The sequence below is a fragment of the Mya arenaria genome, chromosome 7 (genome assembly GCF_026914265.1).
Source record: "Mya arenaria isolate MELC-2E11 chromosome 7, ASM2691426v1".
Taxonomy (NCBI): Eukaryota; Metazoa; Mollusca; class Bivalvia; order Myida; family Myidae; genus Mya; species Mya arenaria.
In genome coordinates, this window is record NC_069128.1 from 12026317 (window position 1) to 12046238 (window position 19922).

The following is a 19922-nucleotide window of genomic DNA, read 5'->3' on the forward strand; positions in this document are numbered from 1 at the left end:
TTTAGAAGCCTCTGAATGTGTTTTTATATGTTTGCATGTGTATTGTAATATTTAAATTTGACATACCTGCGCAACGGAACCGTCCGGTTTGATGCAAGGACACATCTGCTTTGCCACACAAGTATTCTTGTCCTTAAGCAGTTCACCGAGGGCGCATTTATGCTTAACGATTGGGTTCCTGCACATTGGTACGCACGGATTTTCCGAGTTACACAGGCCGGTCGACTGGGCGTAACTTTCACAGAGATCGCTGCAGTTCTGTGCACATGATTCCCAGACCTCGCCAGGTGGGCATACGACTGTAAATTGTGATACTAGTAGTTACGCACATTATGAATGCCAGATAATTTAAAATATAAATCATGTATTAATATTAATATGATAAAAAAATAACACACCGTTCACAGAAAAATCAATTTAATCGAGGGTTTTGTATTCTCAGTTCGGTTGTTTGTGTATATATCTATTGACCTACCATCTTTATCTTAAAACGAGATTGTCCCTAGCAGCACTTGCATCATTGTTTTTATCAAAAGGAATTGTTATTCTGTCGAAGACTTGGCTTAATGGAATTTATGTAGCTTACCAGTGGTTCTATTGGCTCCCGTCACTAATGTTGGAGTGACCTGTTGGGAACATTCAGCAGCCCAGCAGAGCACACTGACCTCGTAGTCGTAGCACATTCCTCCCTGCTGGTCTCTGTAAGGAGGAGAATAACAACAAGGTACGCATTTGTACAAACATCTGTCAGTGTGACATAATTGAAGGGTAGGTATTTGGTTACTGTGTTGGCTGGAGGTTTTTTCGGTTTAAATAATGTAATATTAACACTATAAAGAGGTGTTGAAATTAAAAAAAACAAAACAAAAAAACTTCACGATAATCACGATGATTAATGTTTAATCTTGTAAAATAACTAAATTTTATTTTTGTTTATGAAATATAAGCTCAAGCTTGTTATGCTTAAGAACTGTCAAGAAAATGGTGCAAGTTGTTTTGAATGGCTGCTAGTATCGTCCTTAGGTCTGGCAATGCATTGAGATTATCTGCAAGTTCATGCTTGATTAAATATACTCTGCCTCTTACAAGTTGGTCATTCGTGCAAGTACCTGTTGTAGCAACGCAGTCCATTCACCGAATCACAAAGCACCTCCGTCTGTCCTGCAGCATCAGCCAGTGTGTCCGTACCAGCAACGCGACATGCAATATCAACGATATTCTTGCAGAGACCAAACTTGGTTTTAAGAGACCCTATTGTTTCGAGGTCGCCTGCATCTGCGGATCCGAAATTTGGTCTATCACCATTTAGCCACGGAGACCAGCCGCATGTCAGATGCAGGGTCGGGGGTAGCGTACCGTTAAACGGAATGGTAGATGTGGGTTTAACACTTGTGGTAGAAGAGGTTTCTAAAACAGAGATTATTCAAAATGTCTTTAATAATATGTATTTCAAAACATTAATAACGGACTACTAATATGTTCTCTTACAGTAACATTTAAAATACCATTGAAGAGTTTGCATAACGCATAATTTGACTTCTAAGTTTCACTAATCACACGAATGTGAACATACCTTCACACAGGCAGAAGTATCGGATTTTGTAGTCACTGCAAGGGACCGGAGCATTATGTTGATTGTTGCAAGAAAATCCGTTAAGAAGCGTACATGACATTATTTCTCCGGAGCTGTAGGAAGCAACCCCGTCGGTTGTGACGCACTCAATACTCTTGATATTGCCACCAATACAGAAATCAGCCTTCTCTTTGTCAGTCATACTTTCGTAGTCGCCGACACCAATGTTAGGGTTATCTCTGTTAATCCATGAGCTCCAATGACTCTGTGTACAGCGATTGACGGATGGTATACCAGTACGGCCGGTTGATAGATGGGCCGTTGGTTCGCCAGAAACTCCAGTAGGGTGCATTGTTGGAGTACCAGTGTTAGATTCTTTAGGGGTAAGAGTGGGTACCCCACCTGATGATTTCGGTGGAAGGGCCGTTGGCTCACCGGAAATTCCCGTAGGGTGCATTGTTCGAGTACCAGTGTTAGATTCTTTAGGGGTAAGAGTGGGTACCCCGCCTGATGAATTCGGTGGAAGGGCCGTTGGCTCACCGGAAACTCCCGTAGGGTGCATTGTTGGAGTACCAGTGTTAGATTCTTTAGGGGTAAGAGTGGGTACTCCGCCTGATGAATTTGGTGGATGGTCCGTTTGCTCACCGGAAACTCCCGTAGGGTGCATTGTTGGAGTACCAGTGTTAGATTCCGTAGGGGTAAGAGTGGGTACCCCGCCTGATGAATTCGGTGGAAGGGCCGTTGGCTCACCGGAAACTCCCGTAGGGTGCATTGTTGGAGTACCAGTGTTAGATTCTTTAGGTGTAAGAGTGGGTACCCCGCCTGATGAATTCGGTGGAAGGGCTGTTGGCTCTCTGGAAACTCCCGTTGGGTGCATTGTTGGGATATCAGTGTAAGAACGCTTAGGGGTTTCAGTGGGTACTCCGCCTGTTGCATTTGGTGGACGGGCTGTTGGCTCGCCAGAAACTCCAGTTGGTTGCATTGTTTGTGTATCAGTGTACAACGCCTTGTGTGTTACAGTGGGTACGCCGCCTGAGGCATTCTGTGGATGGTCCGTCGGCTCGCCAGAAACTCCAGTTGGATGCATTGTTGGTGTACCAGTGTAAAACACCTTGGGTGTTTCAGTGGGTACTCCGCCTGTGGCATTTGGTGGACGGGCCGTTGGCTGACCCGTTACACCTGGTGGTTGCAATGTCGGGGTTCCTGTATAGGATCCCGGTGGTCTTACAGTTGGAACACCTCCAGTGACACTCGATGGATGGGCTGTTGGTGTACCTGCAGCACTTGAAGGAAGGCCAGTTGGCGTTTGACAGATTTCTTCTATGCATTCATATCGCATTTTATAGTCCATGCAGGTTATCGGAAAGTTCTCTGCCCCGTCACATACAAGACCGTTTTCCATAGTGCAAGTCACAAAGTCTGGAGTTTTATCGAAATTGGTACCATCAAAGGTTTGGCATTCAACACCACTAATTGTTCCTCTAGCGCAAAATCGCTGGAGCTCTGTGGTTGTCATGTATTCGTGATCACCAGTCCCATTGATTCCAGGTGTACTTCTGTCAATCCACATAGACCAACGATTTTTTGTTTCACATATCAACGACGGTGACTGTGTTGGTGTTTGGTTTCCAGACGTGTTTGGGTGGGCTGTAGATGAGGCAAACTTTGGCGGTTTGAAAGTGGATACCGTTCCTGTATGCGTTGTCTCTGTATGAGTATACGTAGTCAGTATCACGCCTTGTCCTGGAGATGTGGTTGTGCGAGAGAACTGTGGAGTAGTGAGTGTAGACTGGCTCTGTGTAGTTGGTGGCAGGGTAGGTCCTGTATTTGTTTATGTAAAACATGAAATAGGGCGTTAGGTTGTAAACACTCTACAGAAGTTGAATTATACTATAACTTAAATACTTATAATTTAATTTTGTATTAATGAGTAAACATGTATGGCAAACATGTGTGCACATCTTATTGATACCATTTAGGCGTCATTTGTTCCACATGCACTGTAAGTCTATAGGTAAACGTGTACCTGTACATGTTGTCTCCTCACACTGGTACCGAATCATGTAGTCTGCACACATTCCCATATTCACACTGTTGTCACAGAAGACTCCAGTAATCGGGTTACAGTCCACTATGTCCATACTCTGGTAAGACGGTACGCCATCGATTGAAGCACATTCCACTGTCGCAATTGCGCCACTTGGACAGAATTTCTGTTTTTCTTCACCGGTCATTACCTATTAAAAAGGTTAACATGTTCACAACCAAAGTAATTGACATTCTAATACGATATATCACAATTTTTAATAAAAAAGAACTTGACAAAAATGATCTGTAATTATACAGAACATTGTACATATTTTATTAATATACAGACACAAAGGAGTAACCAATCTATATCACTATATCCCATTGTAAGTTACTTTATGTAAATCTGAATGCGAGACTTCAAAATCATTTTAACAATCATTCAAATAACGACAAACATAACAATATTAATATAACAACCATGTGTAAACCTAACCTCCTTATCCCCTTCTCCTGTGGTCGGTTTGTCCCGATTCAACCAACTGCTCCAGCGTGTTGTTGTGGCACAGACGGTGGTGGGGACCGCCGTAGGTGTGGCCGTGCTTCCGCCGGATGGTGTCAACGTCGGCGTGTTCTTACTGGGTACCTTTGGACTGAAAGTTCCGGTTCCGGTACCATCGGTGGTTTGGCTTGTTGTAGTTGTTTCTGAAATGTTGATCGAATTCGTCACTTCCACAAATTTGATAAGCTATAAAAAGTTTATGTTTACATAACGTATGTTTAAGGTCGGTCTGCTGTACGTTAAATAAAGGATTTATATTTGTCAACACATTGCAAATAGTTTTTTATTATTCTAATATGGAGATACTGTAAATTATAACTTTAAACCTAAACTTATTAAACTTTTTACATTGATCCTTATATATTTAACCTGTGTGTGGTGGGTTAAGTACTTACCACCACAAATTTGCTCTCGACATTGGTATCTGATCATATAGTCTTGGCAACCAATAGGGAAGTTATCCATGGCTACACACGTGGCACCATTGGTTATGTCACACTTAAAACCAAAGTCTCCCGCACTGTAACTTGGTATGTTATCGATAGTTTTACACTCAACAGCAATAATCTTTCCTAAGCCACAGAATGTTAATTTTTCAGCAGCTGTCATGCTCTCGATTTCATCTGTAGTTGCATCCGGTGTATGGCGGTTGACCCAAGATGACCATTTAGTGACAATAGCACAAGTAGTTGGTGTGACTGTCGGAGGGAGAGTTGGAGTGCCAGTCCCCGTGTAGCCAGGAGGAGTGATTGACTGTGAGCCTTTACCCGTATAACCTGGTGGTATTAAGGTTGGAGTGCCTGTATAACCAGGTGGTCTTTCTGTCCGCGTGCTAGTTCCGGTGTAGTTTGTTGAAGTTATTGAAAGAGTGCCAGTTCCGGTGTTACTTGTTGGAGTTATTGTCTGAGTGCCAAATCCAGTGGAACCCGTTGGAGTTATAGTCGAAGTGCCAGTTCCGTTGTAGACGGGAGGAGTAATTGTCGGTGAACCTGTACCCGTATTACCTGGTGGTGATAAGGTCAGAGTGCCGTTGTCGTTTCTGCCAGGTTTCTGTGTCGGAGTGACACTTCCTGTATAACCAGGTGGTCTTACTGTAGGAGTGCCAGTTCCGGTGTCGCCCGTTGGAGTGATTGTCGGAGAGCCAGTTCCGATGTCGCCCGTTGGAGTTATTGTCGGAGAGCCAGTTCCGGTGTAGTCAGGAGGAGTGATTGTCGGTGAATCTGTACCTGTATTACCTGGTGGTGATAAGGTCAGAGTGCCGTTGTCGTTTCTGCCAGGTTTCTGTGTCGGAGTGCCAGTTCCTGTATATCCAGGTGGTCTTACTGTAGGAGTGCCAGTTCCGGTGTCGCCCGTTGGAGTGATTGTCGGAGAGCCAGTTCCGATGTCGCCCGTTGGAGTGATTGTCGGAAAGCCAGTTCCGGTGTAGCCAGGAGGAGTGATTGTTGGAGTACCTGTGCTCGTATTACCTGGCGGTGTTATGGTTGGAGTGCCGTTGTTGTTAACGTCAGGTTTCTGTGTCGGAGTCGCAATGCCTGTGTAACCAGGTGGTCTTATTGTCGAAGTGACAGTTTCGGAATAGCCAGGAGAAGTTGTTGTCGGAGTGCCAGTTCCTGTGTAGCCCGTTGGAGTTATTGTCGGAGTGCCTGATGAAAAGCCTGTTTGGTTCTGGTGGAGTGTTTGTCTCGCTGCAGGAGATAAAGTACCATTCTTGTTTGAACATTATGCATGTAATTGCGTTACACCAGAAAGATCACACTCTTAGATTAATTCTAATAATCTACAGCGATGACACGGTAAGACACGTATGGCAAATAAATAGCGTAATACTTAAAAAATAGCTATAAAATTTATATTTAATCAAGTATATTTGATCTTTTAAAAAAATAGTATTACCTTCGTTCAAAAAAGTGTTATAATATGAGATTGGCAAGACAGGACATTGTAAAGTTGCAGACATGCATTTTGTGTGAGTTTAGCTAAGCTACAAAGTTCCATCTGGCCAATGTCAGATGAGTGACATATCATCGCGTTGCCCTTTTTCTTTTACTCTTTAGTTAATTATGATTAATAGATTATGTCATTGAAATAAAGCCCAATTAAGTTTATATTCGTTATATAAGACTTTAAATTAAACAACGTTACTCGCAATTTCTCTAGAAAGGTACAAATATGTGTCTTTTACAAAAAACGTTTTCATAAATGAATAATCTAGGGTATGCAAGTAAAAGCAATCATGTATTTCCAGTCCTTAAAAAAGATAAAACCCGACCATCGGGCACGATACGGATGGGTTTATTCCGTACATGAAACTCAAGACATATGGTATAAAAGGCTATGGGTACGTACGCGCACAGTCGCAGTAGTATCGGACCTGGAAGTCATCACATGGAACAGGATAGTTGTCACTGTTTTTGCAGGTAAGACCGCTAAGAATTTCACAGGTAGAGCCTATTGACCCAGCACTGTGGAAGCTAACTCCATATATTGTTTGACATTCAATTCGAGTGATTTTGCCATCGAAGCAAAGTTCTTGTTGTTTCTGAAGGCTCATGAACTCGTGCTCAACGTAGCTTAATTCGTTTGTTGGTGTCATGTGGTTAATCCAAGGTAGCCAGCGTGGGTTACACGTCATAGGAGCCGGTGTTGTAACTGCTGGTGTAGATGCACATTCGTCACAGAAGACACGGATTTCATAATCGAGACAACTGCCGTCGGTTTGGTTCTTGGCGTAGCAAAGAAGGCCCTTCAAATCATTGTTGCAAATCACACCATTCTCGCCAGTCTGATCGTACGGAATGTGCGTACCTAAAACATCGCAGCATCATTTTTGAATGCAATATGTGGGACAACATATTTCCAATATGATACGAGTGTAAGGTTAACGTTTAAAACAATGGAATTGATGGTTAATTTTTCGTTATATGGAATAATGTTTCGGGAATATATATATATATAACATTCATACTAATAAAATATATCAATAAAGTTTAACCTGTAGTCCTACACTCGGTCTGTTGGACGTACTGGTAGTCGCAGAAAGTAACAAGTTGTTTCAACTGCCAGGCTGACTCGTATTCCCCCTCCTTATCTGGCTTGCTGGCGCTCACCCAAGGTGTCCAGTATGCACAGGCAGTTGGGCTAACACTGGAGGCTGGCGTGGTGCCGGTGGTGGAACCGGTACCAAGTGGGCGGGTACCAGTTACTGAAATGGTTGAATGATCTTTCATTAGCAGGTATAGAACAATGTCTTACTAGAAATGATCTTAAGCTGGGCGTTTGTTTGTATTAATTGATTACCACAGTTTCAGATATTGACTGCATACATTATCATAAAAATAACAATTTACAAAAACATGTTGTAAGCTACTCAAGAATAGTTTATATCCAGAATATCAAATCCAAAGGTGATTATGAGTAAACTAGTGTTTGACTATTTCAATAACCATCGTTCTTTAATACGGTTCGTCCTTTTTTCCAGATACTTTCTTTAACTTAAAACAAACAAAAATCCGTATTAAGTGCGTACCAGACATTTGAGAAGTAGGAGTGGTGGGAAGGGCGGTGGTCGAAAGCCGTGATCGTGACGGAGACATGCAGCCCAGAACCTCGAATCTCACAGCAATGGCGTTGTGCCATTCGACTGGGTGGATTCTGTATATATTAAAGAATAGGTTGAAAGTTTTCAGTTAAATGTTGCATTCATCAGGATGAAAAAGCCTTCCAGATACATATTTTGAAGTTGTTTGTGTGTTTGACAACTCTTTTTCTACCTCTTTAAGATTAAAATCTATTAGTGTTTAACTGTTTTCAACATGTTTTCCAATATGGACGGAGCATAGGGGTAATATAGTTTTAAGTATTATTCTTATTTATTTTATAATTGTAAAATGTCCGTAGAAAGTATTGAATAATTGCAACGTAAAATATTGAAACTGCAAAAAAACACCTTATTAAACAATATTGTTTCTGCTTCTGTATCAACAGTAGTCTAGTGCGCATGTGCAAACACTACGGCAATTAAACGTGAACGTAATTGGACGTTTTTGTCAAATATTTTTTTTGCATTTTAAAATACTTAAAAAGGTATGAAATAAGAGAAATTCTACGTGTGCCGTTTGGTCCGGTGGATTATATAATTTCTTGATGCTCGCGTAAAGATTTATTGCACTAGACCTTCGATCGTATGCGATATAGACAATAAGCATGTACCTCGAAAATGCAACAAATTCTTTGAATTATTACATTCCTTATTCATTATCAATTAATCAAACATCTGCAAGCATGTCATATTGTAAAAATAATACAATATGGCCGTTTTAACTCTGATATCGTCGCCGTATAAAAAGTATCATTTAAAGATATTGATATGACGTAAATAGAAAGTAGTGCATCATGAAAGTGCATTTCATTATGTAATGATTTATTTTTATTTCATTTGAATTAAGTCATATTCATAACAAAGGAGTTAAGAGTTCGGCGTTTTCATATACCAGTAGAACAAAATCATCTGTAGCCAAGTAGTACCTGATCCATCGTGCGGCAACGAGGTTAAACAAGTTTGTAACAGGCGTGCCGGAGTCCTTATTTGCGGCGAACACCATTGGCGAGCTATCCAGAAAGGACTTGGGCAGAGCGCTATAGTGTTTCCCATCCGTGCTGTAGTAGATCTCGTACTGCGTAACCCATTGGTCTTTGTCCGAGCGTCCTTCAGTCTTAATTCCACCAACGTAGTATGGTGCCAGAAAATCCACTTGGATGTACTGCTTCATGTTATTTTCTCTGTAATACACAAAATTAATGTTGGAATCATAAGCTTTAAGCAAGTTAACAAGTGTGAATTTTAAGCATTCGGTCATTATAACTCAAACACACGCACACACAACACAATATAGTAGATATATATTTATATTATTTGACTTACCCTGCAACCCAGCCGCCGTAGAAACTACCATCCTTCTGGGCATCAAATCGCGACCTCTCGGCGCCACTGAACATATCCTTGGATGATGAGGCACTCAACTGTTGATCTTTGACTATCAGAGTGTTTGCAACCCCCATTGGTACCGTACACACTGTATTCATTGAGCAATTCAGATATCACTATCATAGGTAAGCCTATCGAAAGCCTTTATAGTAATGGGTTAAGAAGACAGATGAACAATTGTATAACAATTTAACAGGTTGTCAACAGGCTTTTTTGGTTAATTATCATTGAAACGATTTGATTTGTAAGTAGTTAATAGCGGACACGGATTGACAGACAAATAAACGTTTCGGATAACTTAGACTACGCCAGAAACGATTGTCTGTTCATAAACAGTGTACATACGTGAAGGCGGGAACATAACCATTCCCGAGATGGTGCTGATATGCTCGTACCCGGTCGTGGTTCCGACACCTGTTCCGTTGGTTGGTGTGGTGACAGAGGGACTGAGAGTCGTTACAGTCGGTGTCTGTGGACTGTCTGGGTTGCAACCGATGATGTTGAACCGAATAGCTGCTGCATTTCCGTGCCATTCTTTAGGGTGAATACGTATGTACTGCGCTGTGACGTTCCTGTTGAAAAGCTGTCTGACCAGTGAGTTGCTGTCGTTGTTACCGCTAAACACAACGGGTTTGGAGTCGCCAAGAAGGAGGGTGTATGGATAGAAGGTGTTGCCGTCCATGCTGAAATCCACTGTGTATTTGGTGACCCATCTTTGCCCGCCGTTTTCTCCCTGTATCAAAATACCGCTCAGAAGTTTTGGCTTTTCAAAGTTGACTTGGATCCATGGAGATGAGTCGTTATGACTGAAATAAGGTAGCGAATGCATGGTTATTGAGACTTTTCGGCTGTAATATATGTTAGATAGTTGTAGGCAAATGCACATTTCTGTCTAGTTTCACAATATTTTAAATTAAAAAGATTTATCAAGACGTCATTTTAAATACTTGTGTTTGTATAAGCAGATAATCCTACCTAGGTATCCAGCTAGAGTTACTGTGAATTCTGCCTTCTGAGGCCCCAGTGAGCTCATTTATTTTTGAAGAGGAAGTGATCTGATGATCAAACACGGTTCGGGTGTACTCAAGACCCATTGGCGTCAGACACACTGAAATGAGCATAAAGAATGTTAAACACCCATTTACCTTTACTTAGATTATTGGGAACACGTCTATGTTTTAAATTGCATTGAACTCCCAATATACAAATTTCTTGAAAAATGTGTTACGGACGAGCATAATAAAACGTGGTAGATACACTAAATTATTATTTAAATATATCCGAAACACCAAAACGAGTTGATAATTGGAAGAAATAAAAGTGACATTCTTGTTTTGAAACACAAAGTCGATGTTGGTGTAGAAAGCATTATGATTTATTTCGGTTCGAAGTAGCAATGACAGAGTGTGATCCTACCTGTTGGGGGAGCCACGTAGGTTGGAGTTGTAAATGACACAGTCTGTCCAAAGCCTTGTGTGTTTGGGGTACCAGTCCGTGAAGGTGGAGTTATGGTCGGGGTGTTCTTGGAGCCCGCCGGTGGGGACACAGTGGGTGTAAGTGTGCTGACACCGCTTGGAGACTCTGTTGTTGTCATGTTGACAGCCTCTGATGGATTACATCCGAAGACCTCAAAGATCATGGTAGCAGCTGTGTGGAAACTGATTGCATAGATCCTTATAAATCTACCATAGATGTTTCTGTTAAACAAATTAGTAACCTGTCCAGTGTTATCATTGTTGCCTTTGAAAGTCGTAGGTATTTTAGCATTTACGATGTCGGAGTATGGTGTCCATGTATTGCCATCTAAGCTTATGTAAACCTGGTAGGATGTTACCCATTCAGACTTGTACGGGCTGCCTTGAATAAGCACACCAGAGAGAGCTTTTGGCTCCAAGAAGTCTACTTGGACATACGGGTGGGGATCCGTGGGCCTGCAAAATAAGATAATTTTCAATGAAGTTTAATATATTGTTTATAATATAAGGCATAGATGGTGAATGTGTCGTTAAAGCGGTCAAATTCGCTATATATAAGCCAATAAATAAGTTTCGGTTATGATTAAAATCATATTCAGTATTACAAGCGATACATAATATATGCATAAGGCCGCATTCATAATGGAATATAAAGCGCGTACACAGGTGTCCATGGCAACTTGATTCCTGACGACCAAGATGATATCGGCTCGATATCGAGGCTGGAGGAAGCTGAGATCTGATTGGCTCCGATTGTGTAACGGTTGCCAATACCCATGGGGATGGTACACACTGAGGTAAATACAAGTCATTTTTTATTACCAGAAAAAAGTGTTGCGTTATGTCATGGTGTTTTTTTTATTAAAAATAAAACTTAATGAATAAGTATTATCTACATGTTCATAAATTTTACTCTAAGAACTGTCTTTATGAGCATTACATATTGTTTGCAAATGCATAAATAATATCTAGAATCTTCGATTATTTAAATGATTAGTTTAATATACAAATTTGATGACAGATCTTTGTAATTTCAGCACGTCGTGTCGTCAACTTATTATCAAATTGATACCACAGGGAACCTGTGTTGTTGGTACCATAGATTTATAGTAAAACCATTACCTGGGAGAGTCTATGTTGATGTAACGATAGACTTGAATTAAAAACGTTACCTGGGATAATCTGTGTTGTCATGTTTGGGAGGGCGAATGACAGAGTAGGTGGTACCACTGTCTGGGTTGTCATGGGCGGTGCCGTAGTCGATATGCTGAACGGAGATAGAATTATATATATAATATTAATGCTATAGATATTTCTATACGTGATACGTCATTTTGTGAAAGGTCAATTATGAGTGAGGCTATTGTTGATGTGCGTTTGACGGAGACAATACCCTTGGCTAAAACTAAGGAATTTCATAACAAAAAGACATATTATTTGAATCTTGCCGCATTTCATCAATATAAATTCCGTTTTTAGAAACGTTAAATTTTATTAGTGACGACAAATTTATACTAACAAGTGAACAAATAGTGGTTTTGATCAGGTGTTCTTCCAATCACTCGAGGTTTTGCCAATACCTTGCAATTATATTGTTCACCTACCACGATAGACGTCATACTTACACACATCGAATGGGTGGATGTATGTTAATTTAACGAGAACAACGGCACATTCATCAATCAGCGTCGGACCCACTCAGAGTATAAGTTTCTTTAGGCAGTGAGCCATAGTGCGTAGATATATAGTCCTGATAAGGGAATTTCTAGTTCTTCGACATACAACAGTGCATAGCTGTTTTAAAAGGTTTGCTTAGATGTGCTAATTCTAGATCATGGATCTGCTTCGCAGACGTCATTTTTTATTTTTACAATCAAACGAGTTTTACACCGTGTTCGTAGCATGCAGTCGGTTTAAAGACTTACTGCTGATCAGCTAAGAACCTTACTTGCAGCAGCCAATCAGCTATAAAACATAGTTTGAGACGCCAATCAGCTTAACGACTTACTTAAAGCAGCCAATCAGGTTAAACCTCAGTCCGATACCCGCCCAGCCTCCTTCAATAGGCGTGACTCTGACATATCGTCCAACAATGTTTCGGTTAAACATCATCTTGACGATGGAGTTTCGATCGTTGTTGGCATTAAACACCATAGGGAGTCCACCATTCTTTTCCGAGTAAGCGGTGAAGGTATTGCCATCCTGTAAACAGGATAATGTTTATTTTTATTTGACTATTACCCATTTCATAAATAAAAGTTATCGTGGTCCACTCTCAATTTGAAATTCTTGTTTTCAATAGTACGCAGAGCTCTGTATAAATGTAAATCGAAAACACATGGTTTTTGTTTTTGTTGCGGATTTTCAGTGTTTATCATATTTCATTAATATTGAACTCAACCATCCACTCACATTGGAGAAGGAGACAACATATTGTACACTCCACATGTCCTTGTCTGGGATGCCCTGAGTGAGGATACCGGAAACATAGCGAGGCTCTAGTAGATCTACCTGTAGCCACTGCTTACCGGAAGTCGAACTAAAACAGAGTGCAAGGAAAGCGGCTTAAATAATGCATACTTATAACCAGAATGACGGACACATATTGCTGATTGATACATGGTAAAAACCGTCTCGTAATAAATCATCATACAAACCATTTGCTTGACGGGTTTTGATCAAAACCTCAAAATCGAACATTCTAAAAACCAACACGTACCAGGTATTTTAGTATAAATGTAAAAAAAGGAATATCTCCAACATTATATACTAGTTTTAATACACAGTGCAACCCTTCAGTGTACGTACACAGGGGCCCATCCAGTAAACTCGTTATATAATCTGCCAGCAGCCGCACCGTGCATCGAGTCAAGGTTAGAGCTAGAGGTAAGCTGACCGTCTTTTACGAGCATCGGGTTGTCGATACCCATGGGCTCCAAGCACACTGTTGTTGGTGAGGAAAGTACCTTTTAATACTTATCTGTTTCATTTCAAGATGTTACTGCTTTTATAATCAGATAATTTACCACTTACAAAAAGCAACGCATGAGCTCAAGGAAAAATCATTTTTAATTTTAATTATTACAGCAAGATTTAATCAAATTATGCTAAATTTTAGCTGAAATATATATAAAAGGCTTTTGTTTGATTATGGAACGTATACGTATTAAGGCCAAGGTTGATATTAGTCGAATAGAACACTTACAAGGAGGGGGTGTTGGTTCAACTGAGGTTGGCGTGGTGACTGTTGGCCTCTCCGTCGTGTAATGGCCCGGAGGCTGCGTTTTTGACCGACCATAACAAGACAGCACGTCAAAACGAAGGGCAATCTTGCCTTTCCATGTCATTGGTACGATGCGCAAGTATTGGGCGTCTACCTCACGGTCGAAGAAAGACTTGACGGCCGTGTTGCGGTCAAAGTTTGCAGGGAATATGGTGTAGGCTTTCTTGGAATCGCGGTCCAAGTACTTGTACCAGTGAATACCGTCAAGACTGGTCTCGATCAGGAATGATTCCACCCATTGGTCAGTGTCCTGTCGTCCTTGTGTTACCACTCCGGATATTTTTTCGGGGTGACCGAAGTCCACTTGAATGAATTGTTGAGTATCGAAGAATCTGAAGATAATTTAACACATGCGTTGAATAGAGAACAATGGTATTTTAGTTTAACTACTCACAGCATGATTGTGATTTTTTTTCACAAACATATCATAAAAATGAATTATAACTATCTATATATTTTGCTGTAACAACTATAACCTTGGCATCCACGCTCCTCCGTTCGTTCCTGAAGGTTGCTGCATCAGACGACCATTAGTTGCTTCGTAGCTAAAATTGAAGGAAGTCGAAGCTGAAAGTTGGCTATCTGACACGATCTGCCTGTCTGTTACTCCAAGGGGCATATCACATGATTTTCGGGGCGTGACTGGGCTCTCTCCTGGGTGCAAGTTAGGCTTCAGTGTTGGCGTGACTTGCTCGTGGTATGGTGGACGAAGCTCTGGGGTACCGCCTGGTATAATTGGAGGAGCTAAGGTAGTGGTCATCAAGGGGGCTGTGAAATATTCATGTGAAAAATTTAGATGATAAATTAACATCAGAGTTCAAAAGAATAGATCGCCATACACTATTAATATTCATTTTGGGAAATTGGTCGTTCATCTATTTGAATTTAATATTTCGCATTTCATTTCTTATGTGAGCTTCAATTTGAAAAAAAAAAAAAAAAAAAAAAAAAAAAAACATTCTATATCTATTTTTAATACCCTTATGTTAAAATATCCGATATATACCTTCACAGTCGCAGTAAAGCTGCACCGTGTAGTCCGCACACTTGCCACCGGCCTGGTCTGCACCCTTACAGATGAGGCCTTGAATCATGTCACACGTGACCTTTTGACCCAACTCTTCGGCGGTCTTTTCGGAGATCAGATCGGCGCACCTGAAAAAATTGATAACAGGCAAGTAAACGCTAGGGAGAATATTTCAGATGGTTGATGTTTATTCTGAAATACAAAACTGATTTTATCTGTTTAATCACGATGCTCCTATCTTACGAAACTAGTACGCATATTTTATATGCGTTTCAAACGTTTGCCTGCATCACATTGCAATAGTATCTGATTGTTTTAAAATTTGATGTGACTAACAAGCCGAGACTTTGGCAATAATAAAGGAATGCATAATTACCTTATTGACACAATCATCTCGTCGTCACAAAACTCGTATTTTCTCCTCAAGTCACTGATTGTCTCTAATTCGTCCCCGGTAATGGCAGAAGTGGTGACGCTCATAGCGGAAGTCCAACCTTGTGTGCAGTTGTAATGTCCCGTCGTCCCTGGGACACCGGTTACGCTTGGGGGAGTCATTGTCGGTACACCTGCCGGAGATACATTTGAACTACTATAGTGAGGGTTTAACATCGGTTAAGCTTGGAGAAATCATGGTCGGTACACCTGCAGGAGATACATTTGAACTACTATAGTGAGGGTTTGATCTAAAATTACTGAAGAGTGCGGCATCCTGTTATTTTTCGATAGCATGCACCCTGTTGCATTCATAGAATAAAATGCTTAAGACTTAATTTCTCCGGTTTTGATTCTAAATGACTTTAAATACAAACATGCAGCTGAAACCTAATATTTCTTGAATAATCATAATTTATTTCATTACTTTTTGATTCCGTATGTCCAAATTATATTTAGCCCGACACAAAGTGCAATTTTCTCACTAAGCCTCGGTCTCTGTTCTGTAGTACCATTACAGTTTAACACTAGGTTCAAGCTATAATCGTTGAATATACAATTGTATTATTTTTTTGCTGATCAATTCAATTTTAATTAAACCGACATACATGTACGACATATATAGTTGACACTGAGTAGTTATGATATTTGTGGATTTGTTGGTGTTTTTGTAGCAAACGTTGAGTGGCAATGCCAAACGTAAATACTTTCTAATATTCCGACATAATATATACATATGCTTTAGAGTAAAACTATGGTGGTATAGTGCTGCCGTAAGATAACCTAATAGCGTTCGCGAATTGTTTTTTTAATCCTATGATACTTATCCTACCGAAAAGGTTTTGCGAGTATTAACTAGATAGCTAGATAATTATCGCGAAAATTTAGATGTTAATACAAAACAATTCGCGAACGTTAACATATACTCTTAAGGTAGTTATATGCCACCATAACAATCACATCAGACTGTTTTATATGAAATAATTAGAATCCATTTATAAAAGTATATTTCTAACTAATTTAGAGCAAGTTGTGATTTAAACACTTAACGTTTAAATAGTACTAATGTTAACTATAAAACGACTCTGTTACAAGTCATTACAATCTTACAATAATTTCTCTTCGTGGAACGATATAACGCGGCATTATGATCTTGAGTTTTTAGATCAACCGGAGCAAACGACGGAAACGGGAAAACGTGCTAAAGGAATATCTTCTAAAAGTGATTTAATCATATTTACCAGTTTTCTGTGATGGCGGGGTCATTGTAGGTGAACCACTGCCCACGCCTGGCGGGGTCATTGTGGGTGTACCACTGCCAACGCCTGGCGGGGTCATTGTGGGTGTACCACTGCTCACGCCTGGCGGGGTCATTGTGGGTGTAACACTGCCCACGCCTGGGGGAGGCTTAACGATGGTGGTGACACGAGGAGTTGTCCTCTCTAAGGGACCTGCAAATAAAGTTATGGTTAATTATTTCAACGTTACCTTGCTATATATTTGATAATAAAAATAGTGATAAATTATTAATGATACCCATTCATACGATTTAGTGGTGGTTATTATTTACACGAAATACAGAGCAAGAATAAGCTGCAGTGTAAACATTATTTTCATTTACCTTGTAGTATTTCACTTTAACTTTATGTCCCAGACGAAGGAAATAAACGTGTGCACTAATAAACGGATAATTAAGGTATCATAAATAAAAAATTAATTACTTTGAGTACAGAGAAAACAAACTTAAAACTGTTTCAGTAGGTAAACCAGTTTACAGTAATGCGGGTTTATCAAACGGGTTGCAAAATCAATCAAATAAAAAATCGCAAGCCTTCATACATGCATAGTGAAGATGAATTACATTAATGCATACATGAGCAGAAGAACTTAATCTTGTAGTCGACACACTTCTGGGATGGCCCGTCCTCACACATTAAGCCTTCTGGACTACAAGACACAGCCTGGCCTGAGTACATATAGTTTTGACCGGTAGATGCGATCTGACACTCCGCGGCCACGACTTCCTCACAGGTATTTGGATAACCTTGAACATGTGAATGATTTGTTTTACGTTTACATCGGTAAAATGTTTGCCCAGTTCTTTTTTCTGCATACGAAGTATCAATGACCTACACAGTTTTCTCTAAATTTAACTATTTGAATGACAGGTCGTGTTTGCAAACATTTTGGCATGCGTGGTGGTAGTATTTCTATAATACGACAAATGAAAAGAGCCGCCGTGTTACGTTAGCCTATGTAGATGTATGGATTCGACTTTGTTAAACAAAAACAGTTATGACTTCGTTTAAATTCACCAATGCAGACAAACATCCGTACCTTGAATGTTTTTGTAAGTTTCGAAGTCTCCTTCAGATTTTGCTGGATTCCCCAAATTAATCCAGTCCGTCCAGCCTTCCTTGCAAATTAAGTTATACGGTGGTGTAAATGTTGGGGTACCGGTTCCCGGGGGAATTGGTGGACCGGAACGTGTAGGCGTAATGGTAGGTGTTGTCAGGGTTGGTGTACCCGTGTCATGTTCTGGTGGTGTCAGGGTCGGTATGCGGGTGACGTGGCTTGTCGGGGTTAGAGTAGGCGTACCAGTAGAACCACGGACTTGGCCTGTTGGTGACAGTGTTTGTGTACCAGGTGGCGTAAGAGTAGGTGTACCGGTGGCTTGGCTTTGTGGTATTAGGGTCGGTGTGCCATTGGCTTTTTCTGGTGGCGTCACTGTTGGTGTACCGGTGGCTATGCCTTGTGATATAAAGGTTGGCGTACCTTTGGCTTGACCTGGTGGCGCAAGAGTAGGTGTATTGGTGATTTTGCCAGGTGGCTTAAGGGTTGACGAACCGGGTGCTTGGCTTGTTAGTGACAGTGTTGTACCATTGACTAGGCCAGGTGGCGTAAGAGTAGGTGTACCACTGGCTTTGCTTTGTGGTATTAGGGTCGGCGTCACTGTTTGTTTACCGGTGGCTATTCCTTGTGATATCAAGGTTGGTGTTCCTGTGGCCTTGCCTGGTGATGTAAGGGTTGGAGTTCCAGATGACTGGCCGGGTGGTTTTAGAGTCGGCGTAGCAGTGCCCTGGCCTGGTTGTGTCAGGGTCGGTGTGCCGGTGACTTTGCCTGGTGGTTTCATTGTCGGTGTAAGTGTTTGTGTTCCTGTGGTCTGGCCTGATGTAGGTTTGAGAGACGGTGTATCGGTGGCCTTGCTTGGTGGTGTCAGGGTAGGTGTGTCAGTGTGGGTGCCTGGTGGTGTCATTGTTGCTGTGCCATTGGCTTTGCCTGTTGGTGTCAGGGTTGGTGTTCCGGACGACATGCGTGGTGGTGTCAGGGTTGGTGTTCTGGACGAGATGCCGGGTGGTGTGAGAGTCGTCGTATCGGTGCCCTGGTCTGGTGGCGTCATTGTTGGTGTGCCGTTGACTTTGCCTGTTGTCGTCAGTGTTGGTGGACTGGTGCGCTGGCCAGGTGGCGTCAGGGTAGTTGTGTCGGTGGCTTTGCCTGTTGTCGTCATTGTTGGTGTGCCGTTGACTTTGCCTGTTGTCGTCAGTGTTGGCGAACCGGTGTGCTGGCCTGTTGGCGTCATTGTTGGTGTGCCGTTGATTTTGTATGCTGGCGTCAATGTTGGTGTACCGATGCGCTGGCCTGGTGGCGTCAGGGTAGTTGTGTCGGTGGCTTTGCTTGGTGGTGTCATTGTTGGTGTGCCAATGATATTGCCTGTTGGCGTCAATGTTGGTGTTCCGGTGACTTGGTCTGTTGGTGTCAGTGTTGGATAATCGGTGCCTTGGCGAGGTTTCGTTAGGGTTGGTGTACCACTGGTTTTTCCTGTCGGTGTCAAGGTTTGTATTCCCGTGGTCATGCCTGGTGGTGCCAGAGTTAGTGTTCCTGAGGACTGGCCGGGCGGTGTGTATGTCGGCGTATCGGTGCTTTGTCCTGGTGGCTTCAGGGTCGGTGTGGCGGTGACCTTGCCTGCTGTAGTCATGGATGGTGTTCTGTTTGCTTTGTCTGTCGGCACCAATGTTGGTGTACCGTTGCCGTGGCCTGGTGACGTCAAGGTTGGTGTACGGAATGACTGGCCTGGTGGAGTGAGAGTCGTCGTACCAGTTGCATGTCCTGTCGGATTTATTGTGGAACTGCATGCATCAACACAGTACAGTCTTACTTCATAATCCTTGCATTTTCCTCCAGATTGACCGTTGTCTTCACAGACAAGACCCCGGTTGACATCACAAGATACACCTGCCTGACTGATAGTCCTATAGTCTTTTTTCGTTTCCGTATCCCTGCATTCGATTCGCACGGGAAACTCGCAGAACTCATACTTCATCCTAACGTTATGAATCGTTTCGTAGTCGCCAGTGCTTGTCGGTGTTCTAGGATAGCTGTTTATGAAATTAGTCCATCCGCAAGCGGGTTTTGGAGGCGATGGTGTACCAGTTACATTTGAAATTGTCGTTGGGATTTGCGAGGCTAAAACATAGTTAAAATTAAGGTTTTTCGGAAGAATTTAACCCAAGTGAACATTTTCTGGCCTTCGGTATGCTATGCGAAATCGATTGAATGG

The 19922-nt window shown here is 41.6% G+C and overlaps 1 protein-coding gene across 1 annotated transcript in view; it reads right to left on the reverse strand.

Moving 5' to 3' along the window:
- LOC128240918 (uncharacterized) overlaps nt 1–19922 on the reverse strand; it is a 95966-nt gene that overhangs the window by 50124 nt on the left and 25920 nt on the right. Inside the window, exons 34-60 of the mRNA XM_052957912.1 lie at nt 17702–19828; nt 17238–17408; nt 16606–16815; nt 15309–15498; nt 14912–15060; nt 14382–14673; nt 13828–14237; nt 13431–13566; nt 13035–13161; nt 12631–12824; nt 11795–11889; nt 11285–11414; nt 10564–11078; nt 10123–10255; nt 9493–9953; nt 9085–9235; nt 8688–8942; nt 7690–7814; nt 7156–7365; nt 6510–6968; nt 4555–5848; nt 4098–4290; nt 3600–3810; nt 1558–3394; nt 1110–1388; nt 587–699; nt 67–314 (exon numbers count right to left, since the gene is read on the reverse strand). Of these exons, the coding sequence (XP_052813872.1) occupies nt 67–314; nt 587–699; nt 1110–1388; nt 1558–3394; nt 3600–3810; nt 4098–4290; nt 4555–5848; nt 6510–6968; nt 7156–7365; nt 7690–7814; nt 8688–8942; nt 9085–9235; nt 9493–9953; nt 10123–10255; nt 10564–11078; nt 11285–11414; nt 11795–11889; nt 12631–12824; nt 13035–13161; nt 13431–13566; nt 13828–14237; nt 14382–14673; nt 14912–15060; nt 15309–15498; nt 16606–16815; nt 17238–17408; nt 17702–19828 (10715 nt within the window). The remainder of the gene's footprint in view (nt 1–66; nt 315–586; nt 700–1109; nt 1389–1557; nt 3395–3599; nt 3811–4097; nt 4291–4554; nt 5849–6509; nt 6969–7155; nt 7366–7689; nt 7815–8687; nt 8943–9084; nt 9236–9492; nt 9954–10122; nt 10256–10563; nt 11079–11284; nt 11415–11794; nt 11890–12630; nt 12825–13034; nt 13162–13430; nt 13567–13827; nt 14238–14381; nt 14674–14911; nt 15061–15308; nt 15499–16605; nt 16816–17237; nt 17409–17701; nt 19829–19922) is intronic.